Source organism: Emiliania huxleyi (assembly GCF_000372725.1).
Source record: "Emiliania huxleyi CCMP1516 unplaced genomic scaffold EMIHUscaffold_7, whole genome shotgun sequence".
Lineage (NCBI taxonomy): Eukaryota > Haptophyta > Isochrysidales > Noelaerhabdaceae > Emiliania > Emiliania huxleyi.
In genome coordinates, this window is record NW_005196756.1 from 367,037 (window position 1) to 393,625 (window position 26,589).

A 26,589-nucleotide genomic window follows, 5' to 3' on the forward strand; every position below is an offset into this window, starting at 1 on the left:
CCCCCCCTGGCCCTTCTTTTTGCCGGGGGTTCTTTCCCTTTGTGCCCCCTGGGGGGCCCTCCCCTTGATTTTTGGGGGGGGGTTGCCCGCCGCCCCCCCTCGAGAAAAATCCCCCCTTGATGCCCCCCCCCCCCCCGCCCCCACACACACCGGGTAGGTGCGCCATCAACTACGCCGAGGGGCTGACCATGATGATGCACCTCAAGGCCACCTACAGCGAGATCAGCCGAGATCAGCCGAGATCAGCCGAGACCGGCCGAGATCCAAAGGAGCAGCACCAGCCACGGCAAGTGGTGCAGAGTGCACAGCGCGCCATCACCCTCGCGCACCCTCACCGCTCCGCCCAATCACCCATTGCCGCCGTATCGGACCCCTCCCCGCCCTCGCCGCCGCCGTCCGCGTCCTCGCCCCACCAGTGGCGCCGGCCGTCTGTGCATGCCTTGATGCCGTCTCGCGATGAATTAGGCGATCCGCGTGTTCATCGAGTCGGTGCTGCGGTACGGCTTGACCAGCTACCGCGGCCAGGGCATGGCGCCCAACATGCAGGCCGTCATGCTCACGCCCGCCAAGGGCAAGATGGATGCGCTGCGCAAGACGCTCGGCTCGCTCTTTGCAACCTCGGCTTCGCTCATGGACGAGGGCGGCGACGAGGTGGCCGTGCCGGGCGCGGCGGGCGAGTTCTACCCCTACGTCTCGGTCTCGGTGAGCGTCTTCCCGCCCGTGCTCTAGTGCTCGCGCCGCCGTGGACGGGCGGCAACGTGGCGCCGCCGTTGCAGTCCAGTGACCACCATACGATGCCGCGCTGTGTGCCCCGCGTTGCGCGCCCGCACCTTACCTCGTACACACACGCAGACGCGCGCGCTGTCCTCCGTTCTGCACATCTCACATGCATTGGCGCCTCGTGCGGTCGTAAGAAGGAAACGAGAAACAATGGACTTAGATCAAAAGTTTGCCGTTTTTTTGGGTGGGTGGGTGGGGGGGGGGGGGGCGAGGGTGGAGGGAGCAGGGAGGACGCGCGCGCGCGCCGCGCGCGCGCGACCATAAAGCCCAAACTAAACCGACCCTGGACCCTGCCCTCTGCCCACACTCACCTCACGAGGGAAATCGCGGGCCCGGCTGTGCGGTGCACCAGCGGCGCGAAGCCCGCGAGCGCGGCACACCTGGCGTCGTTCAACGCTGCGAGGTGCAGCATGATCTCGCCGCCAGGCGGTGCCACCAGCGCGCGCATCTGGCGAGCCAAGCTGGCATACGCAGCCTGCCCGACCTGCTCCATCGCCGCCTCCGTTTGCGCAGCGGCGAGGTCGTTCAGCAGCTCAAGCGGCGGCGAGACGCGCAGCAGACGGCACAGCCTCCCGAGCCCCCGCCCCATCGGCAGCAGCGTCGGCTGCAGCGTCACTCCCCGCGCGTCGTGCCCCAAGTCTGCGATCAGCGCCGCGACGGCCGTCGCCTCGAACACCTGTCTCACGCCAGCAGGAGGTGAGTAGGCTTTGACCGGCGAGCAGCCCGTCTCAGAGGACGGGACTCGCCGGCTGGCAGACAATGCAGCTCGCTCCCTCCCGGAGCAACAGCCGCAGCTGCTCGAGGTCGGCCTATGGGCCAGAAGAGCCGGAGTCCCGCAGAGTGGAGGGGCGCTTCTCGCGAGGAGCCGAGCTACCTTACCCTTGCCGTACCGCACAAGATTCGGCTGCTCGCTCCTCTCAGGTGCGTCACCTCGGCTACGTCTCGGCTACATCTCGGCTACCCTCTCGGCTACAACTCACCGCGTAGTCGGCGGCCTCTCCCGCACTGCCGCGTGGGTAGCCGAGCACGCCCACCCGCACGGTGTGGCCGCGATGCCGCGCCAGGAGTCCGCTCACAAACCGCAGGAGCTCGAGACCACTCCCAAAGCTGCCGGCATCATGCTCGCTGAGTTCGCCGGGCGGCGGCGGCGGTCGCTCGCCCAGAGCAGGCATGAGCAGCAGGTCGCAGGCGCCGATTCGGTGGCAGGCGGCGACCACTGCAGCGGCGTGCGCCCGCGAGACGTCGCTCGCGAGGTGCAGCTGCAGTCGTAGGCCGTGGGCCCGGACGGCCGCCGCGAGCGCCTCAGCCGCGTCGGCCGCAGGAACGAAGCCGCTCAGGCTGATGAGACCCGGCCCAAAGGCTGCCATGTCGCCGAGCTGCTCGATCAGCTGTGCTGCACCCTCCGCCGAGCGCGGCACGAATAGCTCGAGCGAGAAGCGGTGCAGCGCCATGATGCGAGAGCTGTTGCGAGTGGGCACACCGCACGAAAAAAAAATTTGCACGCGTTGCGCAGCTATGAACAGAAGCGAGTTCGCGCTGCGCTAGGCTCAGACGGTGAGTTCGCGCTGCGCTAGGCTCAGACGGCGAGTTCGCGCTGCGCTAGGCTCAGACGGCGAGTTCGCGCTGCCTGCGCTAGGCTCAGACCCGAGTTCGCGCACACAAAAAACAAACTCGCACACACTGCTGGGGAGAGAGGCCCCGCCCGCCCAGGGTACCCTCCCCGAGGACCCATTGGGTTAGCTCTTTCGAGGACTCGCCGGGGCTCTGCTCCAAGAGACCTCGAGAGAGCGTGCGTGTGCCTCTACTCGCCAGCGCACACTGTGTAAGGCTACACTCATAAACGAATTTTACAACAAAACTCCGTCATAAAAAAAGACTTGGTACGCCTCAGCGGGCTCAGTCAGACCAGCACGCCCACCTCGCGAGCCGATCTTCTGGCTCGACGAGGGTCGAGGCTGCTGTGCGGGGCATTGGAGTGCATATACTTTTCCGGCAAACAAAAAGGAAAACAGAGGGTCCCCAGCACTTTGCGTTTCCGGAAATTTCCAGGGAAAACAGAGGGTGTTTGGTGCTCAATTCTGGAAACTCTCGAGTTTCCCTGAGTGAGTCTGAGAGCTGGTCTGGGGCAAAATCTGAGGCAAAATTGAGGAAATCGGCACGATACCCAGGCGGTCGCAGGGTATTTTCCAGGTATACCCGGGGGTTTCCAGGTATACCCGCAAAATACCCGGTATTTTGCCGATTTGGCTGATTTTGGGCCCAAACCAGCCTCAGACTCGGCTCAGAGCCCGGAAAATTTGATGGTTTCCCCGGGAAAATAGAGAGGAAAAGAGAGGGTGCTGTAGAGAAAAAAGGAAAGGAAAAGAGACGGGGTGCGAGAGGAAAAGTATATTCAGCCTAAGCGGGGCACTCACTCGAGAGAAGCTTCCTTATCAGCTGGTCGGCCGCCATGTGGGCCTCCGGGCCTGCTGCGGCGGCGCGGCCGGTTGAGGCCGGGCTCGGCCCGGCCCGCGACGGCTGGCCGCCGACGAGCGCGCTCGCGCTGCTCGTCAAGATGGCGGCGGTGGCGATTGCGGCGACAAAAGTTCAGGCGTACAGCGCTCAGGCGTCTGTCATCTGTCGTCTGTTGTCGCATTTCGCACACGCGCGCGCCGCGCGACCCGCGTCGCTCCGCGAGGGCATGAGCCTTCCGCGATTCGAACCCGCAGCCAAAAGCTGCTCGCTCGAACCGCGGCCGACTCCGCCACCGCGGCCGCAGCTGCTGAGCTCTCCAGAAAACTGGTGCCTCATATGCTGCCTCCCTGCGGATGCTGCCGGCGAGCCTGGCGGTCCGCTGTACTACAAGGAAGTGCTGACTCGATTTCTACTTGAATTCTTCTACCCCCACGACTCGGAACGCGAATGTGACAGGACCATCGGGTCCTTCAGCCTCCAAAGCGGGATCACCCGAGAGCAGCTGAGCCTGCCTCTGGCCTCGCCTCCCTCTCCTTCAGGCATTCGTGGCATCCTATGGGTCGTCCAGAGTATCGACCTCTGGCTTGTCAGCCGGTCACTTGATGACGACCATGAAGTACAGCGATCGCCACCTCGCTGGCCTCTCCGCAAGGCCTCCCGACCGCGTCGAACTCACGGCGCGGGCTCTCTCGGCTACGGGACCGGCCCCAGCTTCGGCTGAGGGCTGACAAGCTGCCGAGCCCAAATCACTGTGAGAGTCGTGATTTCTTGTTGGTTAATAAAAATCTCTCTCTCACTCGCGGGCCGATCTTCTGGCCCAGCGAGGCCGCTGCTGGGCACACGCCTCTTTCCTTACGGCGGAAGGAATTATTTGCAAGATCCTCGCTTCGGGCCGAGCAGCCGAAAAGTGAGAAAAGAGATCTCTGAAAAGTGATGAGATAAGGACCTCTGAAAAGTGAGAAAAAGGACCTCCAAAGTGGCGTGATAGGACTGCCCAGCACTCCGGGATGGTGCCCCGCAGCACGCTCATGGTCGTGCTCACCTCGCTCTTCGCCACCCGCGTGGCCGCGCACGGTGCGATGACGTACCCGATGGCGCGCAACTACTTTGACCCGTCGAGACAGCCGGACGTTGGCACCGGCGGCCCCGACGCCTCAGGTCGGCCCGACTTCCAGAGCGGCAATGGGTACGGCAACGGTCCGAATTTCTTCAGCGAGGCCGGTGGCAGCCCGTGTGGCGACGAGCGAAACTCGGGATACTCGTCACCAGGTTGGCATTACAAAGGACGCAACGTAGACGATCCGCTTGGGAACAGGGCTGAAGGCGTCAGCATGAGCGACATGTACTTGCAGCTCAGGGCGGACAAGGCCAAGTGGGGATACTTCCAGCCGGGCGGCACATTTGATGTCCACATGACGATCACGGGGTACCACGGAGGAAAATTTGCGCTTTACCTGTGCCCGTGGCACCCGGGCACCGACGACTTTGATTACGAGGAGTGCGGAGTCTTCAAGTCGTTGCCACGTTTCAACACAAGCTCGCCCTACTTCATCGATGAGTACGAACTGCCTGAGAATTTCATCCTCTGTCAAAACTGCATGGATGAGACGATCAATCCTCGTGTCGAGCACAACGGCCGTAACTGGTCGCTTGTCGCCAACTACGACCCCAGCCGACCAGTGAACGATCAGCTCTGCGGCTACAGCGAGCCGTTCATCAACCCCACCGTTGGTGAGTGCAGCTTTGGCATGGTTGCTGACGGCAACGGCTGCCAGGGTCCCGCTGCTGGCAGCTTGATGAACTGCGATGGAACATCCAAGCACATCATCCGGGATGTGCGGGTGCCTCCCGCCCTCATGACGGAGGACGCCGTTCTGGTGTGGCACTGGATCACGGCGAACAACCCGGACGAGCCCGCTGATGCGGAGCAGTTCATGAACTGCGCCGACATGCAAAGCTCGATCCCTCCGAACCCCCCTGCGCCCCCAAACCCACCGTTCTCGCCGCCGGCACCCCCGGCGCCCCCGCCACCCCCGTTCCCGCCGTGTGGGGACCCTCCAGAGTACCCCTGCTTGGGAGAGGGAGGGTACTGTGGAGATTGCCCCACGGGCGGCCCCCCGTGCACGGAGGTTCCTGCAGTTTACTGCGGACCAGGGCTGGCCTGCGTCTCGATGGGCTACACCATGGAATGCAGGCCGGAAGCTGACATGTTCGGATCGATGTTCCCAGAGGCGACGCCGGTGAAGGCGCGGGGGTCGCTCCTCTTTGGCGGCGCCAGCGCCGCATGGGACTGCGAGGAGGGCGAGGGGACCTTCAGCACCAACGGCTTTGACGCGTTTTGCAAGGTGCCTGCCGGAACCACCCCGCCGGATCTGCCAGGTCTGAACAAGGTCCGCAAAGGAGGCGTGGGTGCCGCCAGCTACCGGGGGTGGACGACATGCTTCCGCCCAGTCTACCCTTACGGGTGCGGCGAAGGCTGCCTCAAGGTCACCTGCAACGGCAAGGCCGCGTACGTTGCTACCGTGGACAACCAGGCTGGGGGGCCGCACGTCGGTGACCTGTGGTACCCGGGCGACCGTGACACCATGCACGTCGTAGCTGTCTGGGGAGCTACGATCTGCGGCGGCAACCTCTGTGGCGAAGACGGCGAGATGCTCACCTGCGCCTACGAGAGCGCGGACTCCTCGCACTGCTGGGAATGAGCGCGCCTCGCGTGAGTGAGTGAGCACCACCACGCGTCACAAGATTCACCAATTGCGGTGTGGCCTGTTCAATATGTCTCTATGTTAATGATCTCCCCGCGAGACGTAGTGCGTGTGTATTATGCGTGTCGGTGTACGCTCGTGTCCATTGGAGGGTGCATTTTGTTCAGTAGACAGCGTACAGTATATACCGAGAAACTATACACTTACTCACACTCAGTACAGCAAGTGCGTTCGCACTACTCACGTACTTCCCGACACACCCTCTCTCCTCGGCGCTCGTGCCGGGGCTCCGCTGCCAGAGCGTCGAGAGACCCTGAGTCGGTGTCCGGCGCGCGCCGGAGCGTACACTACGCGCGGAAGGCGCGGTGTCACACCGAGTGCAATGTCTATGATGCTGCGCCACGTACTACTCAGAAGCCCGCCGCCTGGCCCGCCATGATCGCGGCACGGGCGTCGCCGCTCGCCTCGCCGAGCAGCCTCCGGAGCTCAAGGGTGCTCTTACTCGGCAGCGCCAAACGCATCTCGTCCAGCAGATCCCCTCCGACGCTTGCTGGCCGGGCGGCGGCTGGGAGGACGCGGCTGGCTGCGGCGGCGACCCCTCCCAGCGCCCGCGCGGCTCGCGGCCAAGCAGGGCCTGGGAGCCCTCGCGACGCGCTCTCTCGGGGCTCGGCGGCGCAGGCTCTTCCCACGCCTCGAGATCGCCCGAGATCGCCCGAGACTGCCCGAGGCCACCCCCCGCGCCCCACGACTCGCACGCGCCCCTCGCCGAGGCGGCGGGCGGCGGCGGCAGCGCCTTGAAGGGCGGCAGCGCGTAGACGAAGAGCAGCTCGGGCACGAGGAGCGTGAACCAGAGCAGCACGTTGGCGAGCTGCACGAGGGCTGACCGGGTCGCGTGATCTCGCGCCATCTCGGACGATCTCGGGTGGCCCCGGGTATACTCGTGCGATCTCGGTTGGTCTCGGGTACAGCCGTGCGATCGCCACCTGCATGAGCGCGACCGGGTCGCGCGGCCACAAGCCGCCCCCTGCGATGGCGGAGTACGAACTTCGCGTTCTCGCGCTTCGAGGGTGCGCGGCAATATGTACCCACCTCGAAAATCGATATCTACAATGACTCAGTTGGTTGACTTCTGTTAGGCGCCGAGGCGCCGGCGCCACGCCTGTCACCTCCTCTGGCCGACATGGAGGCTTCCGCCACAGAGCGGTCGGACTGAGTCACCGAGGGGTGAGTCACGCGTCCGCCTGCCTCGCGCGCGCCTTGTGGCACAGCACGGCGGTCTGGTTGAGGAACATCTGGCGAGGGGAGAGCGCCGAGGAGACGATGCGTGTGGAGGTGGCTAGGGCGTTGACTGGAACCGCGGCGTTGCTCCTTCAGGACGCCGCCCAGGCGCCGGTGGCCTCTCAGCTCATAATGTAGGGGAGGCGCTCCACCGGGTTATGGACAGGGGGGGGCGGGGGGGATTATATAGCACACACAGGCGCTGTCAACTTCTTGATTCGCGCATCATCGGCGTCTCACGGCCGGGCCGCCGCGGGTCGGAGTGCGACGGAGAGGGATTGGGGTCGATCCGTAAATCCGTAAGCAAAACGAGCCACCAGGGAGTCCCCCAGTCCCCCACCACACCCTCACCCAGCTACCAGGGAGACACAGACACTGAGTACGAGAGACAGAGAGGAGGCTGCGCTGTGCAAGCTGCATGGGCTAAGACGCTTGGTATTTATTGTGCCCGACGCGAGGGGTTTTGCCCTCGAGTTTGTTCAGTCAAGGGACACGTTGCCCAGTCCGTCGGGGTTTGGCCCAGTTAGGGGGTTTTCAAGAAGGAATCTTGCCCGGTCAAGGCAAAAAAGTGCATTATTCGCGATAACTCTAGTCGCAACTGGCGCATCTCTCCGTCTCCGGTCTCCGCGCGCACACTAGGGATCCGTACTCACGAGAAAACACATGCACTCTACTCAACACGGCCTCTGCTCAACACAGCTCTACTCAACACGGCCTTTGCAGATCACTCACTTGCCTCGCCGGATCGGATCACGTCGCGGAGGACGTTGCGCGCTCCGGTGATCTCCTTAGCGCGAGTGTCCGCCTGCATGCGGACCGCAGCGGCGGTGGGGCCATGCGGCTGGGATGACGAGCGCGGGCGCTTCATGACAGTCGACTGTTCGCAGCGCTAGCGGAGTGATGTCTTGTAGGAACCGATTGTGTTCACTAGCAGTCAGTAAGTAGCTGAGTGGTGTCTTGTAGGCCCGATTGTGTTCACTAGCAGCGGGCTTGTCTGTTTGTTTGTTAATGACAACGCGCACACACACTCTCCCAATATGTCCATGTGACATGTGCCATGGGGCTGGAGGCAGTAGGCAGTAGGGTGGCAGAGGGTGGTGCGCGCTGGCGCGCGAGCTTTCCCAGCGCTCAGTTTCTCCTGACCTGGCTCGGAGCCCAGCGCGTCGTGTGAGCAACACAAAACGCGGTCCATCGCCAACGGCTCTCCCTCTGTCAGATTCGGCGACCGGCGACCGCCCTGGCGCTGCACCCGTCCGGCTCCACGCCCACAATGGTATCGATCCGGACCGCGTCTATGTCCGACCTGCTCGCGATGCAGCAGTGCAATTTGTCGTGCTTGCCGGAAAACTACCAGATGAAGTACTACTTCTATCACATGCTTTCGTGGCCGCAGCTGCTCCACGTCGCCGAGGACTCAAAGGGGCGGATCGTCGGGCGCGCCAGCCCCACATAGACAGACGTGCCACGGCGGTGTGGGCGAGGGCGCCACAACAGCGCCGTCCAAGATTTGTAAGCGAGACCACCCGTTCCCGGAGGCCCACGCGCGCCGCGGAGTGGACACTCCGCTCTGGTCGTGGAACGCCCGGGGGGTTGGGGGGGTGGGGGGTGTCCGCTGGCCCACGGCTCTCGGCCGGCCGCGCAGGTACGTGCTTGCCAAAATGGAGGAGGATTCGCCCGAGGTGCATGGTCACATCACTTCGCTCGCAGTGCTGCGGTCGCACCGCAAGATGGGTATCGCTGCCAAGCTCATGACGGCAGCACAGGAGGCGATGGAGGAGACCTTCAAGGCCGAGTTTGTCTCGTTGCACGTGCGGAAGTCGAACCGCGCAGCCTTTGCCCTCTACTCGTCCACGCTCGGCTTCCAGATCAACGACATCGAGGCCGAGTACTACGCCGACAAGGAGGACGCGTACGACATGAGGAAGTACTTTGCGCACGCCAAGCACAAGCCGCGCCCCAAGTTTGCCAACCCAAATGCGCCGCCCACTGACACCGATGCTGTGGACATGCTGCCGCCGAGCGGAAACGGCGCCGCGCCCACCTCGCAGCAGTCGCACGCGCTCGAAGGGGAGCATACCGGCGCTTGACGCACTGCTGGTAGTCGCGCGGTACTCTTTAGAGGGAGAAGGAGAGCTGGTGGAGAAGGGAGGGAGAGAGAGACGGAGAGAGAGCGATGCGATCTTTTCGCGGCTTCTCTCGGTCTGCGGTCTCGCCCGGGCCCGCCTTTCGAGTTTCGCAAAATATTTTTCATTGCTTCACCTGACTTGGAACACTGACTGTATGTAAAATACAGAAAAGGCATGCGAGGCCATTTACAAATTTACTCACCAAGCTGTTTCATGCGCAACCGCAAGCGTGGCCAGACGCCATATAGGCATGCGCCTTTTCAAACCCGCTCCTCTGATCCATTCCCTCCGGGCGAGTCCAGCTCAGTCTGGGCGATGCGATGCGTGTGGACCGGCGAAGCCTCAAGCGTCGGCGACTGAGACACGTCGAAGGGGAGGTCGGCCTCGATCGACTCCATGCGGCGAGTAGGCGAGAAGAGTCCGCCCCCGAAGAAGTCGCCCTCGGACGAGCGGCTCTCCCGCGCCCAGCGCGAGCTAAACCGCTCGCGGGACGACTTGAGCAGCGCCTAGATGGTCCGAGAGCAGAACAGGTCACTCGTGGGACCTTCGCCCCGTGCCTGGCCATGCATGTGCGCGCCACTGCCGTCAGACGCAACGACCCGATCCGCGATCCCCAAGCCTAAGTGAATCCGCCGACATCAGGGCGGGAATACGGGATTGTGCAGAGCAGAGCACACGGTGAGCACACCGGCCACGAATACAGTGAATACGGCGGAATACAGCGGAGTCCGTCTCCTCTCGAGTGCCAGTTGGAGTACAAGACTACGTCTTCCGCTTCTACGCCCCCGCGCCGCATGGTCGCCGTCCTCGCTGTCTGCGATCCCAAGCCTGGACCGACGGAGGACCGACGCCGCGGCGGCGCACGGCAGCGTGGCTAGCGCCCAAACAGACCGCGGCACAACAAGCATCGAGGAGACAAACGTGATGGCACACCTGTGACAACATTCGCGGGGGAGTGACTGGGCTGCTCTCGAGGTCTCGAGGCTTTGGCAACCCACGTCTCCCCGTCCCTCGAGGCCTGGATGCGGAGTAGAGACCCAAATCTCCCCCTGCCCCCCCCTGCCCCCCCCCTGACTCCCCATAACAGGCGAATGGCGCACGTGGAGACGGAGATATGGGGAGATATGGGGAGATATGGGGAGATATGGGGAGATATGGCGAATGGCGCACGTGGAGACGAAACGGACGTAGTGATGAGGTAACAGCGCGAGGGCGCCAACAAGCGGCGGCGGCGGCGGCGGGCGCAGCAAGAGGGCCTCCTTCAAGACCTGCGCAGCGCGGGGGTCACATCAAGAGGGAGGGGAGCCCACCCAGAGGGGAGCTCAGGGGAGCTCAACGCTCAAGGGGAGTGCAAGGGCTGCGGCTGCTGCACCAACTACTGCGACTACTGCTGCGATATACTGCTGCGGACTACTGCGCATTATTACTGTCGGCTGCTGATTACACGCTGTTACTGTGGACTATCGCATGCTATCAATAACATGTTAATGACCGTTGATTATTATGAGTCGCCCAGTACAGCGCTGCGGCTGAACATAGGGCTCGTGGCCGTGTCCTCCCTAGCTGAGCTGGCCGTGTCCTCCCTAGCTGAGCTGGCCGTGTCCTCCCTAGCTGAGCTGGCCGGCTCCGGTACGAACTGCTCACCCGCGCTCTCCCTCAACTACGCGCGGGGCCGTCGTCGCCCCATATCTCCCCATATCTCCCCATGTGAGAGCGGAGGCGGCGGCGGTGGCGGCGGCGGTGAGGGCGAGGGCGGCGGCGGCGAGGGCGGCGGCGGCGAGGGCGGTGGTGGTGATGGGGTGGCGGCGGCGGGGGGAGATGTGGGGAGATCTGGCCTGCAGCTAACGCATCTAGAGGGAGAGGTGTGGGGAGATGTGGGGAGATCTGGCCTGCAGCGGGTATGGCGAGCGGCGCGAGAGCAGTGCGAGCGTCATCTCGTCGCGCAAGCTGATCGGCGGCTGCAGCAACACGCTCCCTGCCGCGTGGGCGGCCAGGCGCTGCCTCAGAAACGTTAGCTGCTCGGGAGACACGTCGAGGCCTAGAGAGGGAACACGCCGGTGGATTTCTTTTTTGTTCGGCGCGAGCTGCTCGGGAGACAGATCGACGCCTAAAGAAGATACGCCGGCGAATTTCTTTTTTGTTCGGCGCGAGCAGCTCGGGAGACACGTCGTGGCCGGCGGCGATGGCGAGAAGCGGCCCAGCCGTCGCCGCCTCACGTGCGGACTCGAGGATGATCTGAAACCCGATCCCGACGGCGTCGTCTCGGTGGGAGGAGAGCCGCAGCACCGACAAGTCTGGGAGGCACTGGGCCACCAGCGCGATCGCAAGCTGCAGATGGCCACCGCCGCCACCTCGCCCGGCAGACGGGCGAGCAGAGACGAGCAGCTCGGCGGGCGGGTACCGCAGCACGAGCTGGTCGTAGCAGGCGAGCAGCGTGGTGAGGGGCAGCTGGTTGACGAAACAAGAGGGGAGCCACTTGAACGCGATTAGGGAGAGGATGGCAAGCGCATCCTTCTCACACAGCACGTGCTCCGCAAACAGCGCCGGCAGCTGCGCCCTCGCGAGCAGCTGCAGCACGTGCACCTCCCTGTGCTGACGCCGGCGGGCCGACTCTCACCCAAGCTCGAGGCAGGGGGAGGCGCAAGGCGCCGAGGTGTAGCCGAGGTGTAGCCGAGGTGTAGCCGAGATGTAGCCGAGATGTAGCCGAGGTGTAGCCGAGATGTAGCCGAGATGTAGCTGAGATGTAGCCGAGATGTAGCCGAGATGTAGCCGAGATGTAGCCGAGATGTGGCCGAGGTGTAGCCGAGATGTAGCCGAGATGTAGCCGAGGTGTAGCCGAGGTGTAGCCGAGATGTAGCCGAGATGTAGCCGAGATGTAGCCGAGGTGTAGCCGAGGTGTAGCCGAGATGTAGCCGAGGTGTAGCCGAGATGTAGCCGAGGTGTAGCTGAGATGTAGCCGAGATGTAGCCGAGATGTAGCCGAGATGTAGCCGAGATGTGGCCGAGGTGTAGCCGAGATGTGGCCGAGGTGTGGCCGAGGTGTAGCCGAGATGTAGCCGAGATGTAGCCGAGGTGTAGCTGAGATGTAGCCGAGATGTAGCCGAGATGTAGCCGAGATGTAGCCGAGATGTGGCCGAGGTGTAGCCGAGATGTGGCCGAGGTGTGGCCGAGGAGGATCCCCCGATCTCGCCAGATCTCGCCAGATCGAACTCACCGCTGCAGCCCGATCATGTCGGGCGGCGCGTAGAAGTCCGAGGGCAGCAGCAGCTCGACCCACGCGACAAAGGTCCAGAAGGCCGTCTCCTCACCCGACAACAACTCCCCACCGCCAGGCTGCGTCGCCGCGGAGGAACCCGAGCTGGCAGCGGAGGAACCGGAACCGGAGCTGCCAAGCGCCGTTCCGGACCCGGCACCGCGGCCGGCGGCGCCCTCCTCGGCGGCGCGCAGCGCCGCGGCACTGGCACTGGTGCCGCCGCCGCCGCTTGCGGCGCTGCCGCGCTTGGCACCCGCAGTGTCCACTTGCGGACCTGGAGGCGCTGCGGCAGGCGCTGCGGCAGGCGCTGCGGCGTGTCCCGTCACCGCGAGGAGCACAGAGGCGATGAAGTTCATTCCCTGGCAGTATCCGCTCGAGCCGCGGCGCGCACACCACGCGCACAGCAGCCGCTTGATTGCCCGTGAGTGCTCGCCCATTTGTGCCGCTGGAAGGATCAGATCTAGATCCTCGACGCCCGAGCGGCAGATGTCGAGCGATATTTGCTCGTGATCGTCGGCGGAGATGGGGCGAGAGAGCAGGACACGATAGCTTTCGCCTGCGGCAGATGCTGCCTTCGCCAGCTCCAATCCTCCCGTGCGGACCGGCCACCGCTTTGCGCATCGTGCCAGGAAGCCGCTGAGATCGCTTCGGCCTGGCCTCCTTTCGTCCGGGCTGTATGCGGCGGCGCCTGTCCCTCCGCACAGCACCGATCGCGAGTTGCACTGGGGACTCTCTCTCCCGCCGCCGCGCACCTCCACCTGCAGAGCGGGCGGCATGTGTGTCGAGCGACAAAGGGCGCCGGCAGGCCTCAGAGCAAGAAGAAAAGTATCGGGCAGACTTCAGGCTATTAAAATCCCTGTGTGGTGGCGGCGTGCCGTCCTCCCATCGTATTGTATTTTTCTTTCTTTCACAGCTTTGCACATAGATCTGTAACGAACGACAAAACATATGCCTCCGCGAAGTCGGGGCGGAAGCGCGCCGCCGCCATCGCTCTACGTCGGGCCATGGCAGGAGCTTGCGCTCAGCCGTGCCATCGCCTCGTCCCGCGCACGCATTGCGGTGGCGTGCGAGGCGCAGGTGGCGCAAGAGGCCTCCAGCGCGTCGCTGCGGGGGGCGGAGGCCGGCGAACGCCTCGCACGCGCCTTGACAGAAGCGGTGCAAGAGCCAGAGCCAGAGCGAGAGGCCGCACTCGTACGAGCCGTTGCGGCCAACGCCGCGGTTATGGCCGCCGACGCGGTGCTGCGGCCGTCCTCCATCCCTCAGGCACCTCTGATTGGCTGTTGGGTCGCCGTCGGCCGTGACACCGTGAGCTTCTTCGCCCCGTGGCCTCGCAGGCGCGCCACGCAGCATTCTCGAAGAGAGAGGAGGGCGCCGGGCGCCGGGTCGTGATCCGCTCACAACGAGAGCGGCGCATGGCCCAGATGCGCCGCATCTATGGCTACAGCGACTATGACGATCCGTCTGCTACGCCACACCCTGCCTCGGCTGGCCCCCCGACGCGTGCATGTGCATGTGTATGTGTTGTGGATGGAGGCACCACGCACTCGATCCGGAACAGCCCGTATCGACCGCCGCCGGCGCCTCCCGTGGCAGTACCAGTAGGACGCCCTGCAGACGGGTGGTTTGGAGATCCGTCGAGTTCTGCACGGGCGCCGGCGGCCGCCACGGAGTGGGAAGCGCAGCCCCAGGACGAGGAGGTGGAGGACCTGCTAGCCTGGAGCAGAGCGCTGCCCTTCTCCCAGCCGTAGCCCGTATGTCATTTTCTTCGTTGAGCCCGCCGTACACGTTTCGCGCGTCCTCCCTCGCGCTGCGGCATACCACAATGCCGTTTGTGCATGTGCATGTGCATGTGTGGCCCCGCCCTGCACGATCTTGGTGTGAGGGATCTTCAACGATCCGTCCCCTCCCCACCCCTGGTCACTCGCCGACACTAGAAGAGCGGCGCGAGTGTTGGGGCTGCGGCTACGGCTGCGGCTGCGGGAGGGGCTGTGGTCGCGGGAGAGCCGCTGCGCCGCATGGACGCGCCTACCACCGCTCTTGCTCTTGCTCCGCTCGGCGCTCGCCACCTCTCACAAAAGGTCCAAAGTCATAGCCACCACCTCCTCCCCGGCAAGTCCTAAATAAATAAATAAAACGGAGACACCAAACAAGGGGTGGGAGAAGGACAGGGTCCCCACCTGCGCGAGCAGGATCTTGTAAGCTAGGGACGATCAGGGACACAGGGGAACGGGAGCGGGGAGCGCATCGCGACACGGAGGGGGGCTGGGCAGGGTTCACCCACACGACAGGGTCCCAGGGATTCCCCTCTCGTATAGGACAAAGTTGCACCCGGCGGCACGGGCGGGGGCAGGCGCGGGCCTCCTACTGGTTGCGCTCTCCTAGTTCTCCTGCTACTGACAAAAGGGACAGCGACAGGTTCGCAGCACGGTGGACTCCCCCTGCAAGTCCTTGTGTTGTGAGATTTTTAGCAATACCAAACAACTCTAACACTTTTGTTTGTTTGTGTTGTGCGACAGCGAACTAAATTCTTTTTGCGTGCCACTGCGCGCCAGTCTCGTGCTGTGTGAAGGGCAGGCTGCTGCCTTGGCGTTATTCTTTTTGCCAGTAATGTGCCCAGGGTCGTGGAGGGAGTTTCGTTGTACAGTTCTTTCTGCGGTGAATATGTAATTCTTTTTCGCAGAGCGACGCGCTCTCCGGTGGATGTCGATACAGGGCAAGAAGGCAAAGGACTTGCCTTACGCGCGGCTCCTGTTCCGGCAGAAGGATCGCCATTTCGCCACCGTCGTCTTTGCTCGCGCGCACGCCTCGCGAGCCGCAGACGCCGAGCGGCCTGCTGGCCGCACTTTGTTCCTTGCCAACCTGCCGCTGTCGGCGACGGGATCCGCGCTCCGCTCGGCGCTCGAGGCGTTTGGTCCCGTCGACGCGGTGCATATGGACGCGGCGGGCGGTGTCGCTGCCTCTCCTCGCCGCAGCCAGCAAGCGCATGTCGTCTTTGCGGCGGCCCCGGCGCTCCGCAAGTGCCTCAAATGCGACCGCGCCATTCCGCTCTCCGCGGGAGGGGGGGGAGGAGGCGCGTCCAGCGTGGGCGGCACTTTGGGCGACGCGCCCGAGGATCGCGAGACTCTCGGTGCATCGGTCGCTGCATTCCTGCAGCAATTTGAGGCGGACGAGGCGTCGCGCGCACGCGCGGCGGAGAGCGCGCACGGAGCGATGGACGAGGACGGCTTCGTGCTGGTGACTCGCAAGGCAAAGGGGAGGAGCGTCGCGAGCGACGGCACCGTCTCGATGGGTGCCGCCTCGGACGCAGCCACCGCCGCGCGCGCCGCCAAGCGCGTTGCCTCCCGAATCGTTGGCCGCAGAGAGACTCGCGCCTCTGATTGGGGGCGCTCTGGCTCGTAGGCGCGCCAAGCGGAACCGCGCCGAGGCGAACCTCGACTTTTATCAGTTCCAGGCGCCCGGGCCCGCAGCATGTTCCCCCTCTATCGCATCTTCCGACCGCGATCCACTTGCCTTGCCCCTCCGCACAGGCACACGAGCGCAAGCGCGACAAGCTGCTGGCGCTACGGGAGCAGTTCGAGGCGGACAAGGCTCGCGTCGCAAAGCTGCGCGCCGACCGCAAGTTCCGCCCGTACTAGAATCGAATGCATGTACACGAGTTTATCTGCTCCGGCTTCTCCACACGGTCGCGCTCCCGGACACTTTTGAATCAAACTTCAAAGAGTGACGAAGCCCTGCCCGGGCGCACGCCTGCTGCGTGCCACTGCTTCTGCCGTCTTTTCATCTAGCAGCTCCGTACACTCAATAATCGAAAGCCGTAGACTTAGGGAGTAGGGCTTTAGGGTGGACCATCCATTACACGGCATTAGGGGCAAGGGGGAAGCGGCGGCGGGGGTCCGAGGTCCGAGGCCGAGGCGTCACGTCCATTCGGATTTCGGTCCGAAAACGGTCCACGCGCGATATTGGATATATACTTTAGAGCCGCACGGCTTTACGGCTTTAGTTTCACGTCACACGTCGCGTCGCGCGAATATGGAATAAAGCCGTAGCGGCTAGCGCGCGTGCTTTCTCGCAGCGGTATTTTTTGGTGTTCCTCTAAGCTATCTATAAGGTCACCGCTCGTCACTTGACCGCTCCACTCTCCACACCACACCCGAGGGATGCCCTAATAGCTCACCCGACGGTCCCCCAAAATGTGAGGGTGCGGTGCGACCGTGTCCGCACAAGCGTAGCACACAGACCACAGAGGTCAGAGCCGTATGTGCCGCAGATCGGTGACAAGGTTAGAGAGCAGGATGTGTGGATGTGTGGATGTGTACCGGTATGTCGTATCGCAGTGTGCCACCCCCTCCGAATCGTCCTCACTTCCGCGAACTCTCGGGCGGCTTGCGCGAGTGCGCGCCCCAGCGCCAGTCGTCCTCGTTCGTGATGAGCATCTCCTCGGGCGAGCCCTCGAACTTGACGTACAGGCCCTCGCGCGGATCGCAGCTGTTGACCACCCCCTGGTAAGGCACGTCCACCTTGCGGCCATTGAGCTCCTCCTCGTACCACACCGTGATGCGCGCGCCCGACACCTCGGCGCGCGATTTGCCCTTGAAGTCAAAGTCGGCGCGCTTGCGCTTGGGGCCGCTCGGCTCGGGCATGCCCCTCGACCGCACCGGCTCGACCGGCCTCCCGCGCTTGCTGGGCGCCACCTCGATCTCGAGATCGATCTCGAGGTGAGGAGCGAGGTTGTGCACCGCCGTCGCCATGGCCTCAAAGTCTTCCTCCACGTCGCCCTGCCGCAGTGGGATGGCGGCCGCGGCCATCTTGGCCTCGCGCTTGCCCTTGGCAGTGGCTGGCGCCGACACGGCCTCGCCGCGCGCATTGCGCATCTTGCGCGTCACGGCTCGCAGCTCCGGCGCCTCCACCTTAGTGTGCCTGAGGTCGGGCGGGAGGAGGTGGTCATTGGGCGGGAGGAGGTGGTCCTTGGGCGGGAGGAGGTGGTCATTGGGCGGGAGGACGGCGAGGGCGGCGAGGGCGGCGAGGGCGGCGAGGGCGAGGAGGGCGAGGAGGGCGAGGAGGGCGAGGAGGACGAGGGCGAGGGCGATGACGAGGACGAGAAGGGCGAGGCGGCGGCGGCGGCGGCGGCGGCGGCGGCGGCGGCGGCGGCGGCGGCGGCGGCGGAGGAGGAGGAGGAGGAGGAGGAGGAGGAGGAGGAGGAGGAGGAGGAGGAGGAGGAGGAGGAGGAGGAGGAGGAGGAGGAGGAGGAGGAGGAGGAGAAGGAGGAGGAGGAGAAGGAGGAGGAGGAGGAGGAGCAGGATTCCTCCGCTGCCGGTCGATCACGTCCTGCACCAACTTGTCCTGCACGTTGCCCTTCTCGCGGTGGTACTCGTCCTCCGCCTCGCTCTTCGCCTTCTCAAAGGTGGTCTGTCGCGACCGGTGCATGGGGCGCGCTCAGCGAGGGGCGCGCGTGAGAGCCCGAGTGTGCGCGCGCTCCAGGCCCCGCCGCCAGCCCGGCACCTGCACAATGGCGAGCCGAAAGTCGCGTAAGCTCTCCGCCTTTCCAAACTTGGACCCCTTCACGCTCCGGAGCCGCTTCTCCTCCTGCACGATCCGCGAGTGCGTGCCTGCGCGCGCCTGCTCGAGGCTCACCTTGAGCGCCTCGAGCCGCTTCTCGTCCGCTTCAGAAAACACCATGGTGAGACGGGTGCGGAAGCCTGCACAAAGGTGGGGGTGCGTCGGCGGTGCGGCGGAGGCGGAGGCGCGAATATCTAAGGGAGAGTTGGGCAGTGGGAAGGCGGACCAAGAGCGCCTGGCTGCTCGAGGCTCACCTTGAGCGCCTCGAGCCGCTTCTCGTCCGCTTCAGAAAACACCATGGTGAGACGGGTGCGGAAGCCTGCACAAAGGTGGGGGTGCGTCGGCGGTGCGGCGGAGGCGGAGGCGCGAATATCTAAGGGAGAGTTGGGCAGTGGGAAGGCGGACCAAGAGCGCCTGGCTGGAAACACCCAACGAGATGATGCGGCGGAAAAAATTTGTCGCAATCCGTCTTTCTTTCTTTCTTGGCTGCGTCTCCATGCCAAAATAAATTTCCTTTTTCGTTTCTTGAACCGTTTTTCAAACTCGATCGTGCGATCTCAAACATACAGATCGCGTGTCATCCCAGAGATGCTTAGAAATTATGCGCGGTGCTCGCGAGACAGTTCTCGACGGTCTGCTGCTCTAGGGCGCCTGGGTCTAAATTTAGTGCGTGTGAATGAACTTTAGTGATAGTTTAGTGCGCTATTTAGTGTGTGTTCGAGTGCGTGTGTAGTGCGACTTTAGCGCAAATTTAGCGCAAATTTAGTACATATTTAGCACATATTTAGCACATATTTAGCACATATTTAGTGTGTTTTATCTCCAGTTTAGCGCCACATTTAGTTCACTTTAGGTGCGGGCAGCTGCAGTAGATTTAGTGTGGGTCCCGCATCTTTAGTGCGGGCACGCAACTTTAGCACGGCTTCCCAGCCACACCACAGCTGGCCAGGGCCGCGTGCTTTGCTCCTTGGCTGCCAAGAATGCACCACAGGAGATGCCTGGCCCCTGCCCTCATGACCCTCACCTCGATGATGACCGTGTCAAACATCACCGCGGCGCAGTCGCTCGCGTTGAGGCACAGCTTGAGGTCCTCCACCTTGGTCGCCGCCGGCAGGTCGAGCGTGCCCCTCGCATCTCCCTGCTGCCACGGCAGCGCCACCCTCGTCTGCTCGGCCGTGTCTGCCATCGCAGTAAAGTCGTTATGTTCACGCCCCGCGCTTGGCAAACGTTTTGCCGCTCGGCGGGCCCGGAGAAGCAGCCCGGAAAGCACCTTTTATCGAGTAGGCTGATATTCAGCTGAAGAACCTTCGCTCGGTTGGGGATGGGACGGGGAACTTTTGCGAGTGGGCAGGGAACTGCAGGGGGAGAGGGGGAGGGAGGCCCAGCGAGGGGCTGCGGCTGGATCCTACTGCGCGGCTGGACTAAAGACGCACTAAACCTCGCTAAATCTGGATGTAAAGTCGCAGTGAACTCGCGCTAAATTTGCGCTAAATTTGCACTAAATTTGCACTAAATTTGCGCTAAAATCGCACTAAATTCGCGCTAAAGTGCACTAAAGATGCAGTGCATAAACACTTCACACCGCACTAAATTTAGACCCAGGCGCCCTCCGAAGAAGAAGAATTCTTTGTGCGAGAGATCTGCCCGCCGCCAGCCCGCCCCGGGCCCACCCCCCTTCAGTGCAAATGATGTCTGGTGCAGCATGCTTTGCCGGCTTTCGCTTTCTTGACAACGGCTGCAGCTGGTATGAGACCAACCACTTAGGAGGCTGCCTTCGCCTTTCCTCTCCTCGGCCACAGTGCAGCGCGGCCGCGGACACCAACACTCAGAGGCACCTCCGACAGGCGGAAGGCCGGAGCACGCCAGAGCACACACTTGCAGTTCTGATGCCGTACCGCGGCGCTGGGCGAGTGGGTGATCTTCACAGTCTATGCTCGCGACTACCCGCCCACCTTGAGGCGATCGGCGTCCAGTACCGCCTCTTCCTCCTCAACCAAGTCGACGCGCTCCCCTTCAACCGCGGCGCACTTGTCAACGCGGCGGTGCGGCTGATGGGCGAGACAGACGGACTGGTCTTGCAGCGCAGCGGGATGCCGCCACCGGTGTTTGACTACCTTGCCATTCACGACATCGATCGTTTCCCCGTGCGGAATGGCAGAGGCGGCAGAGTAGCCTGTGACAACGCAACCGCTGAGTATTACTCGTTTCCCCATCCCTCGCCGCGGGTGCTGCACCCGTCGAGCTTCGCCGGCGGCGTGCTGGTCCTGCAGCGCGCCCACTTCGAGGCGGTCAACGGCTTCTCAAACGAGTACTGGGGGTGGGGCGAGGAGGACAACGACCTCTTCCTGAGGTTGCGCTGGTGCGGCTGGGCACCTCGCCATGGCCAGCAGCTCGAGTCGTGCATGGAGCACCGCGACTGCCGCCTCTGCGCTCGGCAGAAACGGGCCGTCGACCCACGCCGCCTCCAGCTACACAGGGAGCGCGTGGGAGCGCAGCTGGCGCGACCATCGCGGCACATGGATGCCGCATTCGACGGCCTGCACACAGCCAACTTCACTGCGCTGCGGCGGACAACCCGCCGGTGCGGCGTCGGAGAGAGCGTGCACGTGATCGACGTCGCTCTTGAACGCGCCGATGAGATTGTATAGCCGCCATGTCAATACGAACTTTTTATGTATGTAAAAAGGGAGTGCAGTCGAGGAGGGGGGGGGGGGGGGGTGCGCGAAGTCCGAAGACTGTACGCTGCACACCCCGAGGCCCCGAGCTCTGAGACCGAGTCACAAACGAACAAGGGGAGTCAGTGTAGACCTCCGCGCAGACCCAGAGAATCCCTCCAGTACGTTCCCTCCCTCGCCCCCCCCCACCCCCCACCCCAAACCGCCCGGTCGCCACTGTGCACTGCGTCCTTTTTGCGCGCGGCTAGGCCGCCTCCGCCTTGGCCCTCGCCGCGGCCGCTGACGCGCGCCTCGCCTTGGCGGAAGCGACCGCCGCCTCTGCCGCCACCGCTGCTGCCGCTGCTGCATCCGCCGCTGCTGCCGCCTGCGCCGTCGCAACGGCCGCCTCCTCCTCCGCTGCCGCGGCGGCCGCCTCCTCCTCTGCCGCTGCCAGAGCGTCGGCCTCGGCTTCCGCCTCCCGGCGCGCCTCCGCTGCCACCATTGCTGCCTCCTCACCCGCCTCCGTCGCCTCCTCCTCGCTCGCTTCGCCCGCCGCCTCGGCCTCCTCTCCCAACGCCTCCGCCAACCCCGCGACCGACGTCTCCGCCGTGATGCCGTACCGAATCCGCTCCTCGTGGAGCGTCTCGAGAAGCCTGATCAACCCTTCCCTGTCCAGCTTCGCGGGCTTGGCTGCGTCTGCCTCTGACGCCGCCTCGTGCTCCTGCGACGGCCCAGCGCCACCGCTCCCGCCGCCCTTCTTCTTCTTCTTCTTGCCCTTCTTGCCCTTGCCGCGCTTCTCCGCCTCGACCTCCGCCAGCAGCTCCTCGGCGTGCCGCGCCGCCTCCGCCTCCGCCGCCGCCCGCTCCGCTGCCCTCTCCACCGCCCCCGCAGCCCACGCCGCCTCCTTCGCCGCCTTCTCGGCCGCCGCCTCGGCCGCCCTCTGGGCCGCCGCATGCTCCTCAAGGGCGCGCACGCACTCGGCGCTGCCCTCCTCCTTGGCAATCTGCAGCGCTGTGTCGCCAGCCGCCGAGCGCAGTTCCGTGTCGGCGCCCGCCCGCAGCAGGCAGTGGAGAGCGGCGGGGTGGTTCTGATGGGCGGCCCACATCAGCGCGGTGAGGCCGTTGTTGTCCTGCTGGTTGATCTCCGCGCCGTGAAGCAGCAGCAGCTCGGCCACCCGTTCGCGGTCCTTGAAAGCGGCGAACGTCAGTGCGGTGAAGCCGTCGCTGTTCTGAAGGTCGACCGAAGCGCCACGCTGCAGCAGCGCCGCGGCCAGCCACTCGTGGACGTGGAGGGCGGCAACCATCAGCAGCGCATAGCCGCTCACACCCTCATGAGTGAAAGCCGCGTCCACCCGCCCGCCGCCGTCGAGCCACGCCAGCAATGCCGCCTCGCCGCCTTGCCAAGCCGCCTCCACGACCTCCTCGGGGACGGCGTCCTCGCCCGTTCCGCTCTCCACGCCGCCGGAAGAGGACGCGGCAGTTGGTGCCGCCGCCGCCGCCCCCTTGCCCGAGGCGGCATCGCCGTCCGCCCCCGCGCCGCCCGCCTCGCCGATCTCCTCGGGAACAGGCCCGCTGCTGCCGCCCGAAGCGCTGCATGCCCCCGCGCCGCCTGCCTCGACCGCCGCCGCCTCGCGCCTCTCCGCCGCCACCTCGCCGAGAAACGTCTTGACAGCGGCGATGCACTCGGTGTGACCCTCGTCTTTGGCGATCTGCAGCGCTGTCTTGCCGTCCGCAGTGCGCAGCGCCATGTCTGCTCCCGCGCGTAGCAGGCGGAGCACGACATCAGAATGGCCATTGAGGGCGGCGCTCGCGAGCGCAGTGCATCCGTTGATGTTCCGAACGTTGATCTCCGCGCCGTGCTGCAGCAGCAGCTCGACCACCCGCTTGTAGCCTTGGTAGGCAGCGAGCATCAGCGCGGTGCAGCCGCCGCTCTCCTGCAGGTTGACCTCTGCGCCGTGCCGCAGAAGCTGCTCGACCACGCGCTCGTGGCCTTGGGCGGCGGCGAACATCAGCGCGGTGCGGCCGTCACTGCTATGCAAGTTGATCTCCACACCATGCCGCAGCAGCAGCTCGACCACCCGCGCCTGGCCTTGGTCGGCGGCCAGCATCAGCGCGGTGCAGCCGCCGCTCTCCTGCAGGTTGACCTCTGCGCCGTGCTTCAGCAGCGTCTCGACCACCCGCACGTGGCCGTTGACGGCGGCGGCAGTCAGCGCCGTCGCGCCGTTGCTGTTTAGCGCGTCCGGCTTCGCGCCCCGCTTCAGCAGAACCTCGACCAGCTGCTTGTGACCGTGTCCGGCGGCGATCAGCAGGAGCGTACAGCCACTCACACCGCGATACACGCACGTCGCGTCAACCCGCCCATCCCCGACGAGCCACGTCTGCACCACGCCCGCCTTGCCGTTCGCCGCCGCGGTCTCGATCTTTTTCGGCAGCGCGAGCGACGCAGCCTGTGACGCGGTCCCGGCTGAGCCAGCCTTCGATCGGCCTGGCATCCGACAACCCTGTGAAGCGCGCCAAGACAGAAGAGAGATCTCTACAGTGAGCTGGGTAGTGCGTTTACGTGAGCAGCACAAAAAGGGGACCGAAAACAACAAAAAGGCCCCCCCCCCCCGGGGGGGGGGCGGCACGCTCTGCGAGCTGTGCCTGTGGCGCGCGTGAGCGTGTGGAGACAGACACCGCAGCATGCAGGACGAAAATCGAAATGGGGTCGAGAGGTGCAGCACGCCTCCCGCTCCCCCCAGCACCCCCACGGCCAGTGTATACACGCTAGGTGTGTATACGCCGAGCGCAAAGTTTTAACACGACACGGTAGCTCTCTCACTGACAACGAGAGATGCTATACGAAACAACTGAGGTGAGCCGCGAAGCATATACACACGTGACGACGCACGTGGGGGGTTTTGACTTTTGTTCGCACAGCCCGCGGAGAGCTACTCCAACTCTGTCAGGGTGGAAGGGATCCCGAGGGGAGATACGGCCTCCGCGCGAGTCCACGGTGGGGCGCTACCTCGGCCATCTACGACCCTGAGCCAGCGGAGAAGGCCATTGACCTCGCCGGCCGCCTCCTGCCCCCTCGCCGCCTCCCCCGCCGCAGCCGCCTCCCCCGCCTCCCGCGCCGCAGCAGCCTCCTGCCCCCTCGCCGCCTCCCCCGCCTCCCGCGCCGCAGCAGCCTCCTGCCCCCTCGCCGCCTCCCCCGCCTCCCGCGCCGCAGCAGCAAGCTGTCCTCTCCAATCTCGATGAAGGCGGCCAATTCGAGCGGCCTTGCGGAACATTGTAACCCGAGCTTCATTGGACCCGAACCCTGGACAATGTCCACCGTTGCGGGCACGCCGCCTTCGCCGTTCGCGGAGGGCGGCGGCGACGTCCCTGCAAGCATTCGGAAGGCCGCCACGGATGGCCAAGTGGGAGCGGTGCTGTCGTGGTTTGACGGCGGCGGGTGGGTGGACGTGACGTTCGAGCACACCTATGGTGACGGCTCTCGTGAGAGCGGCGTGACGTTTCTGATGGTCGCGATGGCCAATGGCCACGCGGAGCTGGCCGAGGCACTTCTGCGGCGCGGCGCGGATGTCTCTTTGCAGACCAGCGATGGCAGCTGCTATGCGCTGGGTCTCGCCGCCGTGAACGGCCACAAGAAGCTGGTCGAGCTGTCATTGCGGCACGGCGCGGAGGTCGACCAGCCAAACAGGGTTGGCAACACTGCGCTGATGCAGGCCGCCTACAAAGGCTACGAGCGGGTGGTCGACACGCTGATCCGGCACGGCACAGAGATCAACCTGCAGGCCAACAACGGCGACACCGCTCTGATGTTCGCCGCCCTCGGCAACCATCCCGCCGTGGTGCTCCGCTTGTTGCGGGCGGGCGCAGACATGAAGCTGCGCACGTTGGTCGGTGCGACAGCGCTGCAGATTGCCAAGGAGAAGGGCCACACCGAGTGCTACGAGGCCTTCAGGACGTATCTCGGGGAGGTGGCGGGCCGGCGCGAGGCGGCGTCGGCCGAGGCGGGCGGCGCAGGGGCGGGAGACGCACCCGCAGGCGCGGCGGCGGCGGGCGCCAGTGCTGCGGCCTCTGCTTTGAGCGGCGAGGGCGGCGCAGAGACCGCGCCGGGCAGCGAGACGGTGCCAGAGGAGGTCGTGCTAGCGGCTCGGCGAGGCGAGGAGGCGGCGGTGCTGGAGTGGCTCGACGGCGGCGGGCGGGTCGACGCGACCTTTGAGTACACCTTTGAGAGCGGCTCTCGTGCGAGCGGCATGACGCTGCTGATGCTCGCAATGGCCTATGGCCACGAGGGGCTGGCCGAGGCGCTTCTCCAGCGCGGCGCGGATGTCTCGTTGCCGACCAGCAACGGCAGTACCGTGTTGGGTCTTGCCGCCACGAACGGCTACGAGAAGCTGGTCGAGCTGGCACTGCGGCACGGCGCAGAGATCAATCAGCGAAACAAGGTTGGCAGCACAGCGCTGATCGAGGCCGCCGATGGAGGCCACGAGCGGGTTGTAGACATGCTGATCCGGTACGGCGCAGAGATCGACTTCCAGGACAATGACGGCGACACCGCCCTGATTCTCGCCGCCGTCAACGGCCATCCCGCCGTGATGCTTCGCTTGCTGCGGGCGGGCGCAGACATGACGCTGCGTTCTAGCGGCATGACGGCGCTGCAGTACGCCAAGGCGAAGGGCCACGCCGAGTGCGTGCGCGCCCTCGAGGAGCACGCGGCGGCCAAGGCGGCGGCCGAGAAGGCGGCGAAGGAGGCGGCGTGGGCTGCGGGGGCGGCGGAGAGGGCGGCGCGGAGGGCGGCGGAGGAGAAGGAGGCGGCGCGGCACGCTGACGAGCTACTGGCGGAGGTCGAAGCGGAGAAGCGCGCCAAGGGCAAGAAGGGCAAGAAGAAGAAAAAGGGCGGCGGGAGCGGCGCGGCTGGGCCGTCGCAGGAGTCCGAGGCGCCGGCGGAGGGTGATGAGGCGCCGTTGGAGGCGAACGCAGCCGAGGCTGCGAAGAAGGCCGAGGAGGAGAGAATGATCAGGCTTCTCGAGAAGTGTCACGAGGAGAGGATCCGGTTCGGCATCACGGCGGAGAGCCAGGCAGCGGCGTCGGCAGAGGTGGCCGAGGCGGTGCGCTTGGACGCGGAGGCGGACGAGGCGGAGGAGGAGGCGGAGGCGGACGAGGAGGCGGCGGCGGCGGCAGAGGCGGCTCGGGCGGCGGCGGCGCAGGCGCAGGCGGAGATCGTCGCAGCGCTGGAGAAGGCCAACGCGGCGCTCGCGGACGCGACGGCCGCTGCAGAGGCGAGCGCTGCTGTTGCGGCTGCTTCGAAGGCCAAGGCGACCGCTGCCAGGATGGCCGCGGATGCAGCCGAGCAGCAGCGCTCGTGACGTGAGAGCTGCTCGGGTGGCTCTCGGGATAGTATCCCGTGGATCACGATCTGTCCGCCACGTGGCTAGACTGAGTGAGAGTTAAGGACAGACTGTACGTCGCACGTGAGAGCTGCTCGTACAGCCACCATGACAGCCACTATTTCTTTAGCGCCGGGGTCGCAGCGAGAGAGGGCGCGCGCGAGGAGCTCCGTGGGGAGGTCGAGGAGAGGCGGGCGGGCGGCGGCGTGTTCGGCGAGGGAGCAGCGGCGGTGGTGGAGGCGGCGAGGCGCAGGCGGCGCGGCGGCGAAGACACATTTTGGCCTCGAGAGAAGATCGCCGGAGTGTACATGAAGAATCAATTTTTTGGGCGGGCAATCGCACTTCGCAGGAAGAAGTAACTTCGCGCATCAAAGAATTCTTGGAGGTCCACCTTCAAGCCCTGATAC

General features: G+C 64.8%; 8 protein-coding genes across 8 annotated transcripts in view; 6 read left to right on the forward strand and 2 right to left on the reverse strand.

The window, feature by feature from the left end:
* ATPVC (vacuolar H+-ATPase, sector V1,subunit C) overlaps positions 1–947 on the forward strand; it is a 1,991-nt gene extending 1,044 nt beyond the window's left edge. Inside the window, exons 2-3 of the mRNA XM_005762034.1 lie at positions 157–206; positions 466–947. Coding sequence (XP_005762091.1) covers positions 157–206; positions 466–729 — 314 coding nt within the window. The 3' untranslated portion in view covers positions 730–947. The remainder of the gene's footprint in view (positions 1–156; positions 207–465) is intronic.
* A 2,257-nt stretch (positions 948–3,204) lies between these two features.
* On the forward strand, positions 3,205–4,029 carry EMIHUDRAFT_432826 (hypothetical protein). Its single transcript, XM_005761785.1, has one exon. It carries the CDS (start codon positions 3,230–3,232, stop codon positions 3,953–3,955), a length of 726 nt encoding a protein of 241 aa, XP_005761842.1. The 5' UTR covers positions 3,205–3,229; the 3' UTR covers positions 3,956–4,029.
* Positions 4,030–4,241: 212 nt separating this feature from the next.
* On the forward strand, positions 4,242–5,936 carry EMIHUDRAFT_96689 (hypothetical protein; the record flags this gene model as incomplete). Its single annotated transcript, XM_005761786.1, has 1 exon — positions 4,242–5,936. The coding sequence occupies one exon, from the start codon at positions 4,242–4,244 to the stop codon at positions 5,934–5,936; it is 1,695 nt and encodes a 564-aa protein (XP_005761843.1).
* A 3,667-nt stretch (positions 5,937–9,603) lies between these two features.
* Positions 9,604–13,371, reverse strand: EMIHUDRAFT_554357 (hypothetical protein; the record flags this gene model as incomplete). The annotated part of the gene is made up of 7 exons (XM_005762036.1): positions 9,604–9,849; positions 9,921–9,962; positions 10,135–10,276; positions 10,514–10,611; positions 11,233–11,381; positions 11,464–11,930; positions 12,557–13,371. The coding sequence occupies 7 exons, from the start codon at positions 13,369–13,371 to the stop codon at positions 9,604–9,606; spliced, it is 1,959 nt and encodes a 652-aa protein (XP_005762093.1).
* Positions 13,372–15,295: 1,924 nt separating this feature from the next.
* Positions 15,296–16,315, forward strand: EMIHUDRAFT_448353 (hypothetical protein; the record flags this gene model as incomplete). The annotated part of the gene is made up of 2 exons (XM_005761787.1): positions 15,296–15,943; positions 16,123–16,315. 2 exons carry the CDS (start codon positions 15,296–15,298, stop codon positions 16,228–16,230), a joined length of 756 nt encoding a protein of 251 aa, XP_005761844.1. The 3' UTR covers positions 16,231–16,315.
* Positions 16,316–16,681: 366 nt separating this feature from the next.
* On the reverse strand, positions 16,682–18,576 carry EMIHUDRAFT_432834 (hypothetical protein). The gene is made up of 5 exons (XM_005761788.1): positions 18,566–18,576; positions 18,095–18,291; positions 17,898–18,001; positions 17,239–17,512; positions 16,682–17,184 (listed from the first exon to the last, which is right to left on the reverse strand). The coding sequence occupies exons 2-5, from the start codon at positions 18,269–18,271 to the stop codon at positions 16,954–16,956; spliced, it is 786 nt and encodes a 261-aa protein (XP_005761845.1). The 5' UTR covers positions 18,272–18,291; positions 18,566–18,576; the 3' UTR covers positions 16,682–16,953.
* Positions 18,577–19,836: 1,260 nt separating this feature from the next.
* Positions 19,837–20,799, forward strand: EMIHUDRAFT_197820 (hypothetical protein; the record flags this gene model as incomplete). Its single annotated transcript, XM_005761789.1, has 1 exon — positions 19,837–20,799. The coding sequence occupies one exon, from the start codon at positions 19,837–19,839 to the stop codon at positions 20,797–20,799; it is 963 nt and encodes a 320-aa protein (XP_005761846.1).
* Positions 20,800–20,823: 24 nt separating this feature from the next.
* Positions 20,824–26,161, forward strand: EMIHUDRAFT_197821 (hypothetical protein; the record flags this gene model as incomplete). Its single annotated transcript, XM_005761790.1, has 3 exons — positions 20,824–20,829; positions 25,664–25,903; positions 26,036–26,161. 3 exons carry the CDS (start codon positions 20,824–20,826, stop codon positions 26,159–26,161), a joined length of 372 nt encoding a protein of 123 aa, XP_005761847.1.
* Between the last annotated feature and the right edge of the window lie 428 nt (positions 26,162–26,589).

Excerpts from the sequence above, each read along its gene's own strand:
- EMIHUDRAFT_432826 (XM_005761785.1), top strand. The coding sequence starts at position 3,230 with ATGTGGGCCTCCGGGCCTGCTGCGGCGGCGCGGCCGGTTGAGGCCGGG.
- EMIHUDRAFT_432834 (XM_005761788.1), bottom strand. The coding sequence starts at position 18,271 with ATGGTGTTTTCTGAAGCGGACGAGAAGCGGCTCGAGGCGCTCAAGGTG. Across the intron at positions 17,513-17,897 it reads GTGATCGACCGGCAGCGGAG|GCACACTAAGGTGGAGGCGC; the intron begins GAATCCTGCTCC and ends GCCCGACCTCAG. Across the intron at positions 17,185-17,238 it reads TCGAGCCGGTGCGGTCGAGG|GGCAAATCGCGCGCCGAGGT; the intron begins GGCATGCCCGAG and ends TTTGACTTCAAG.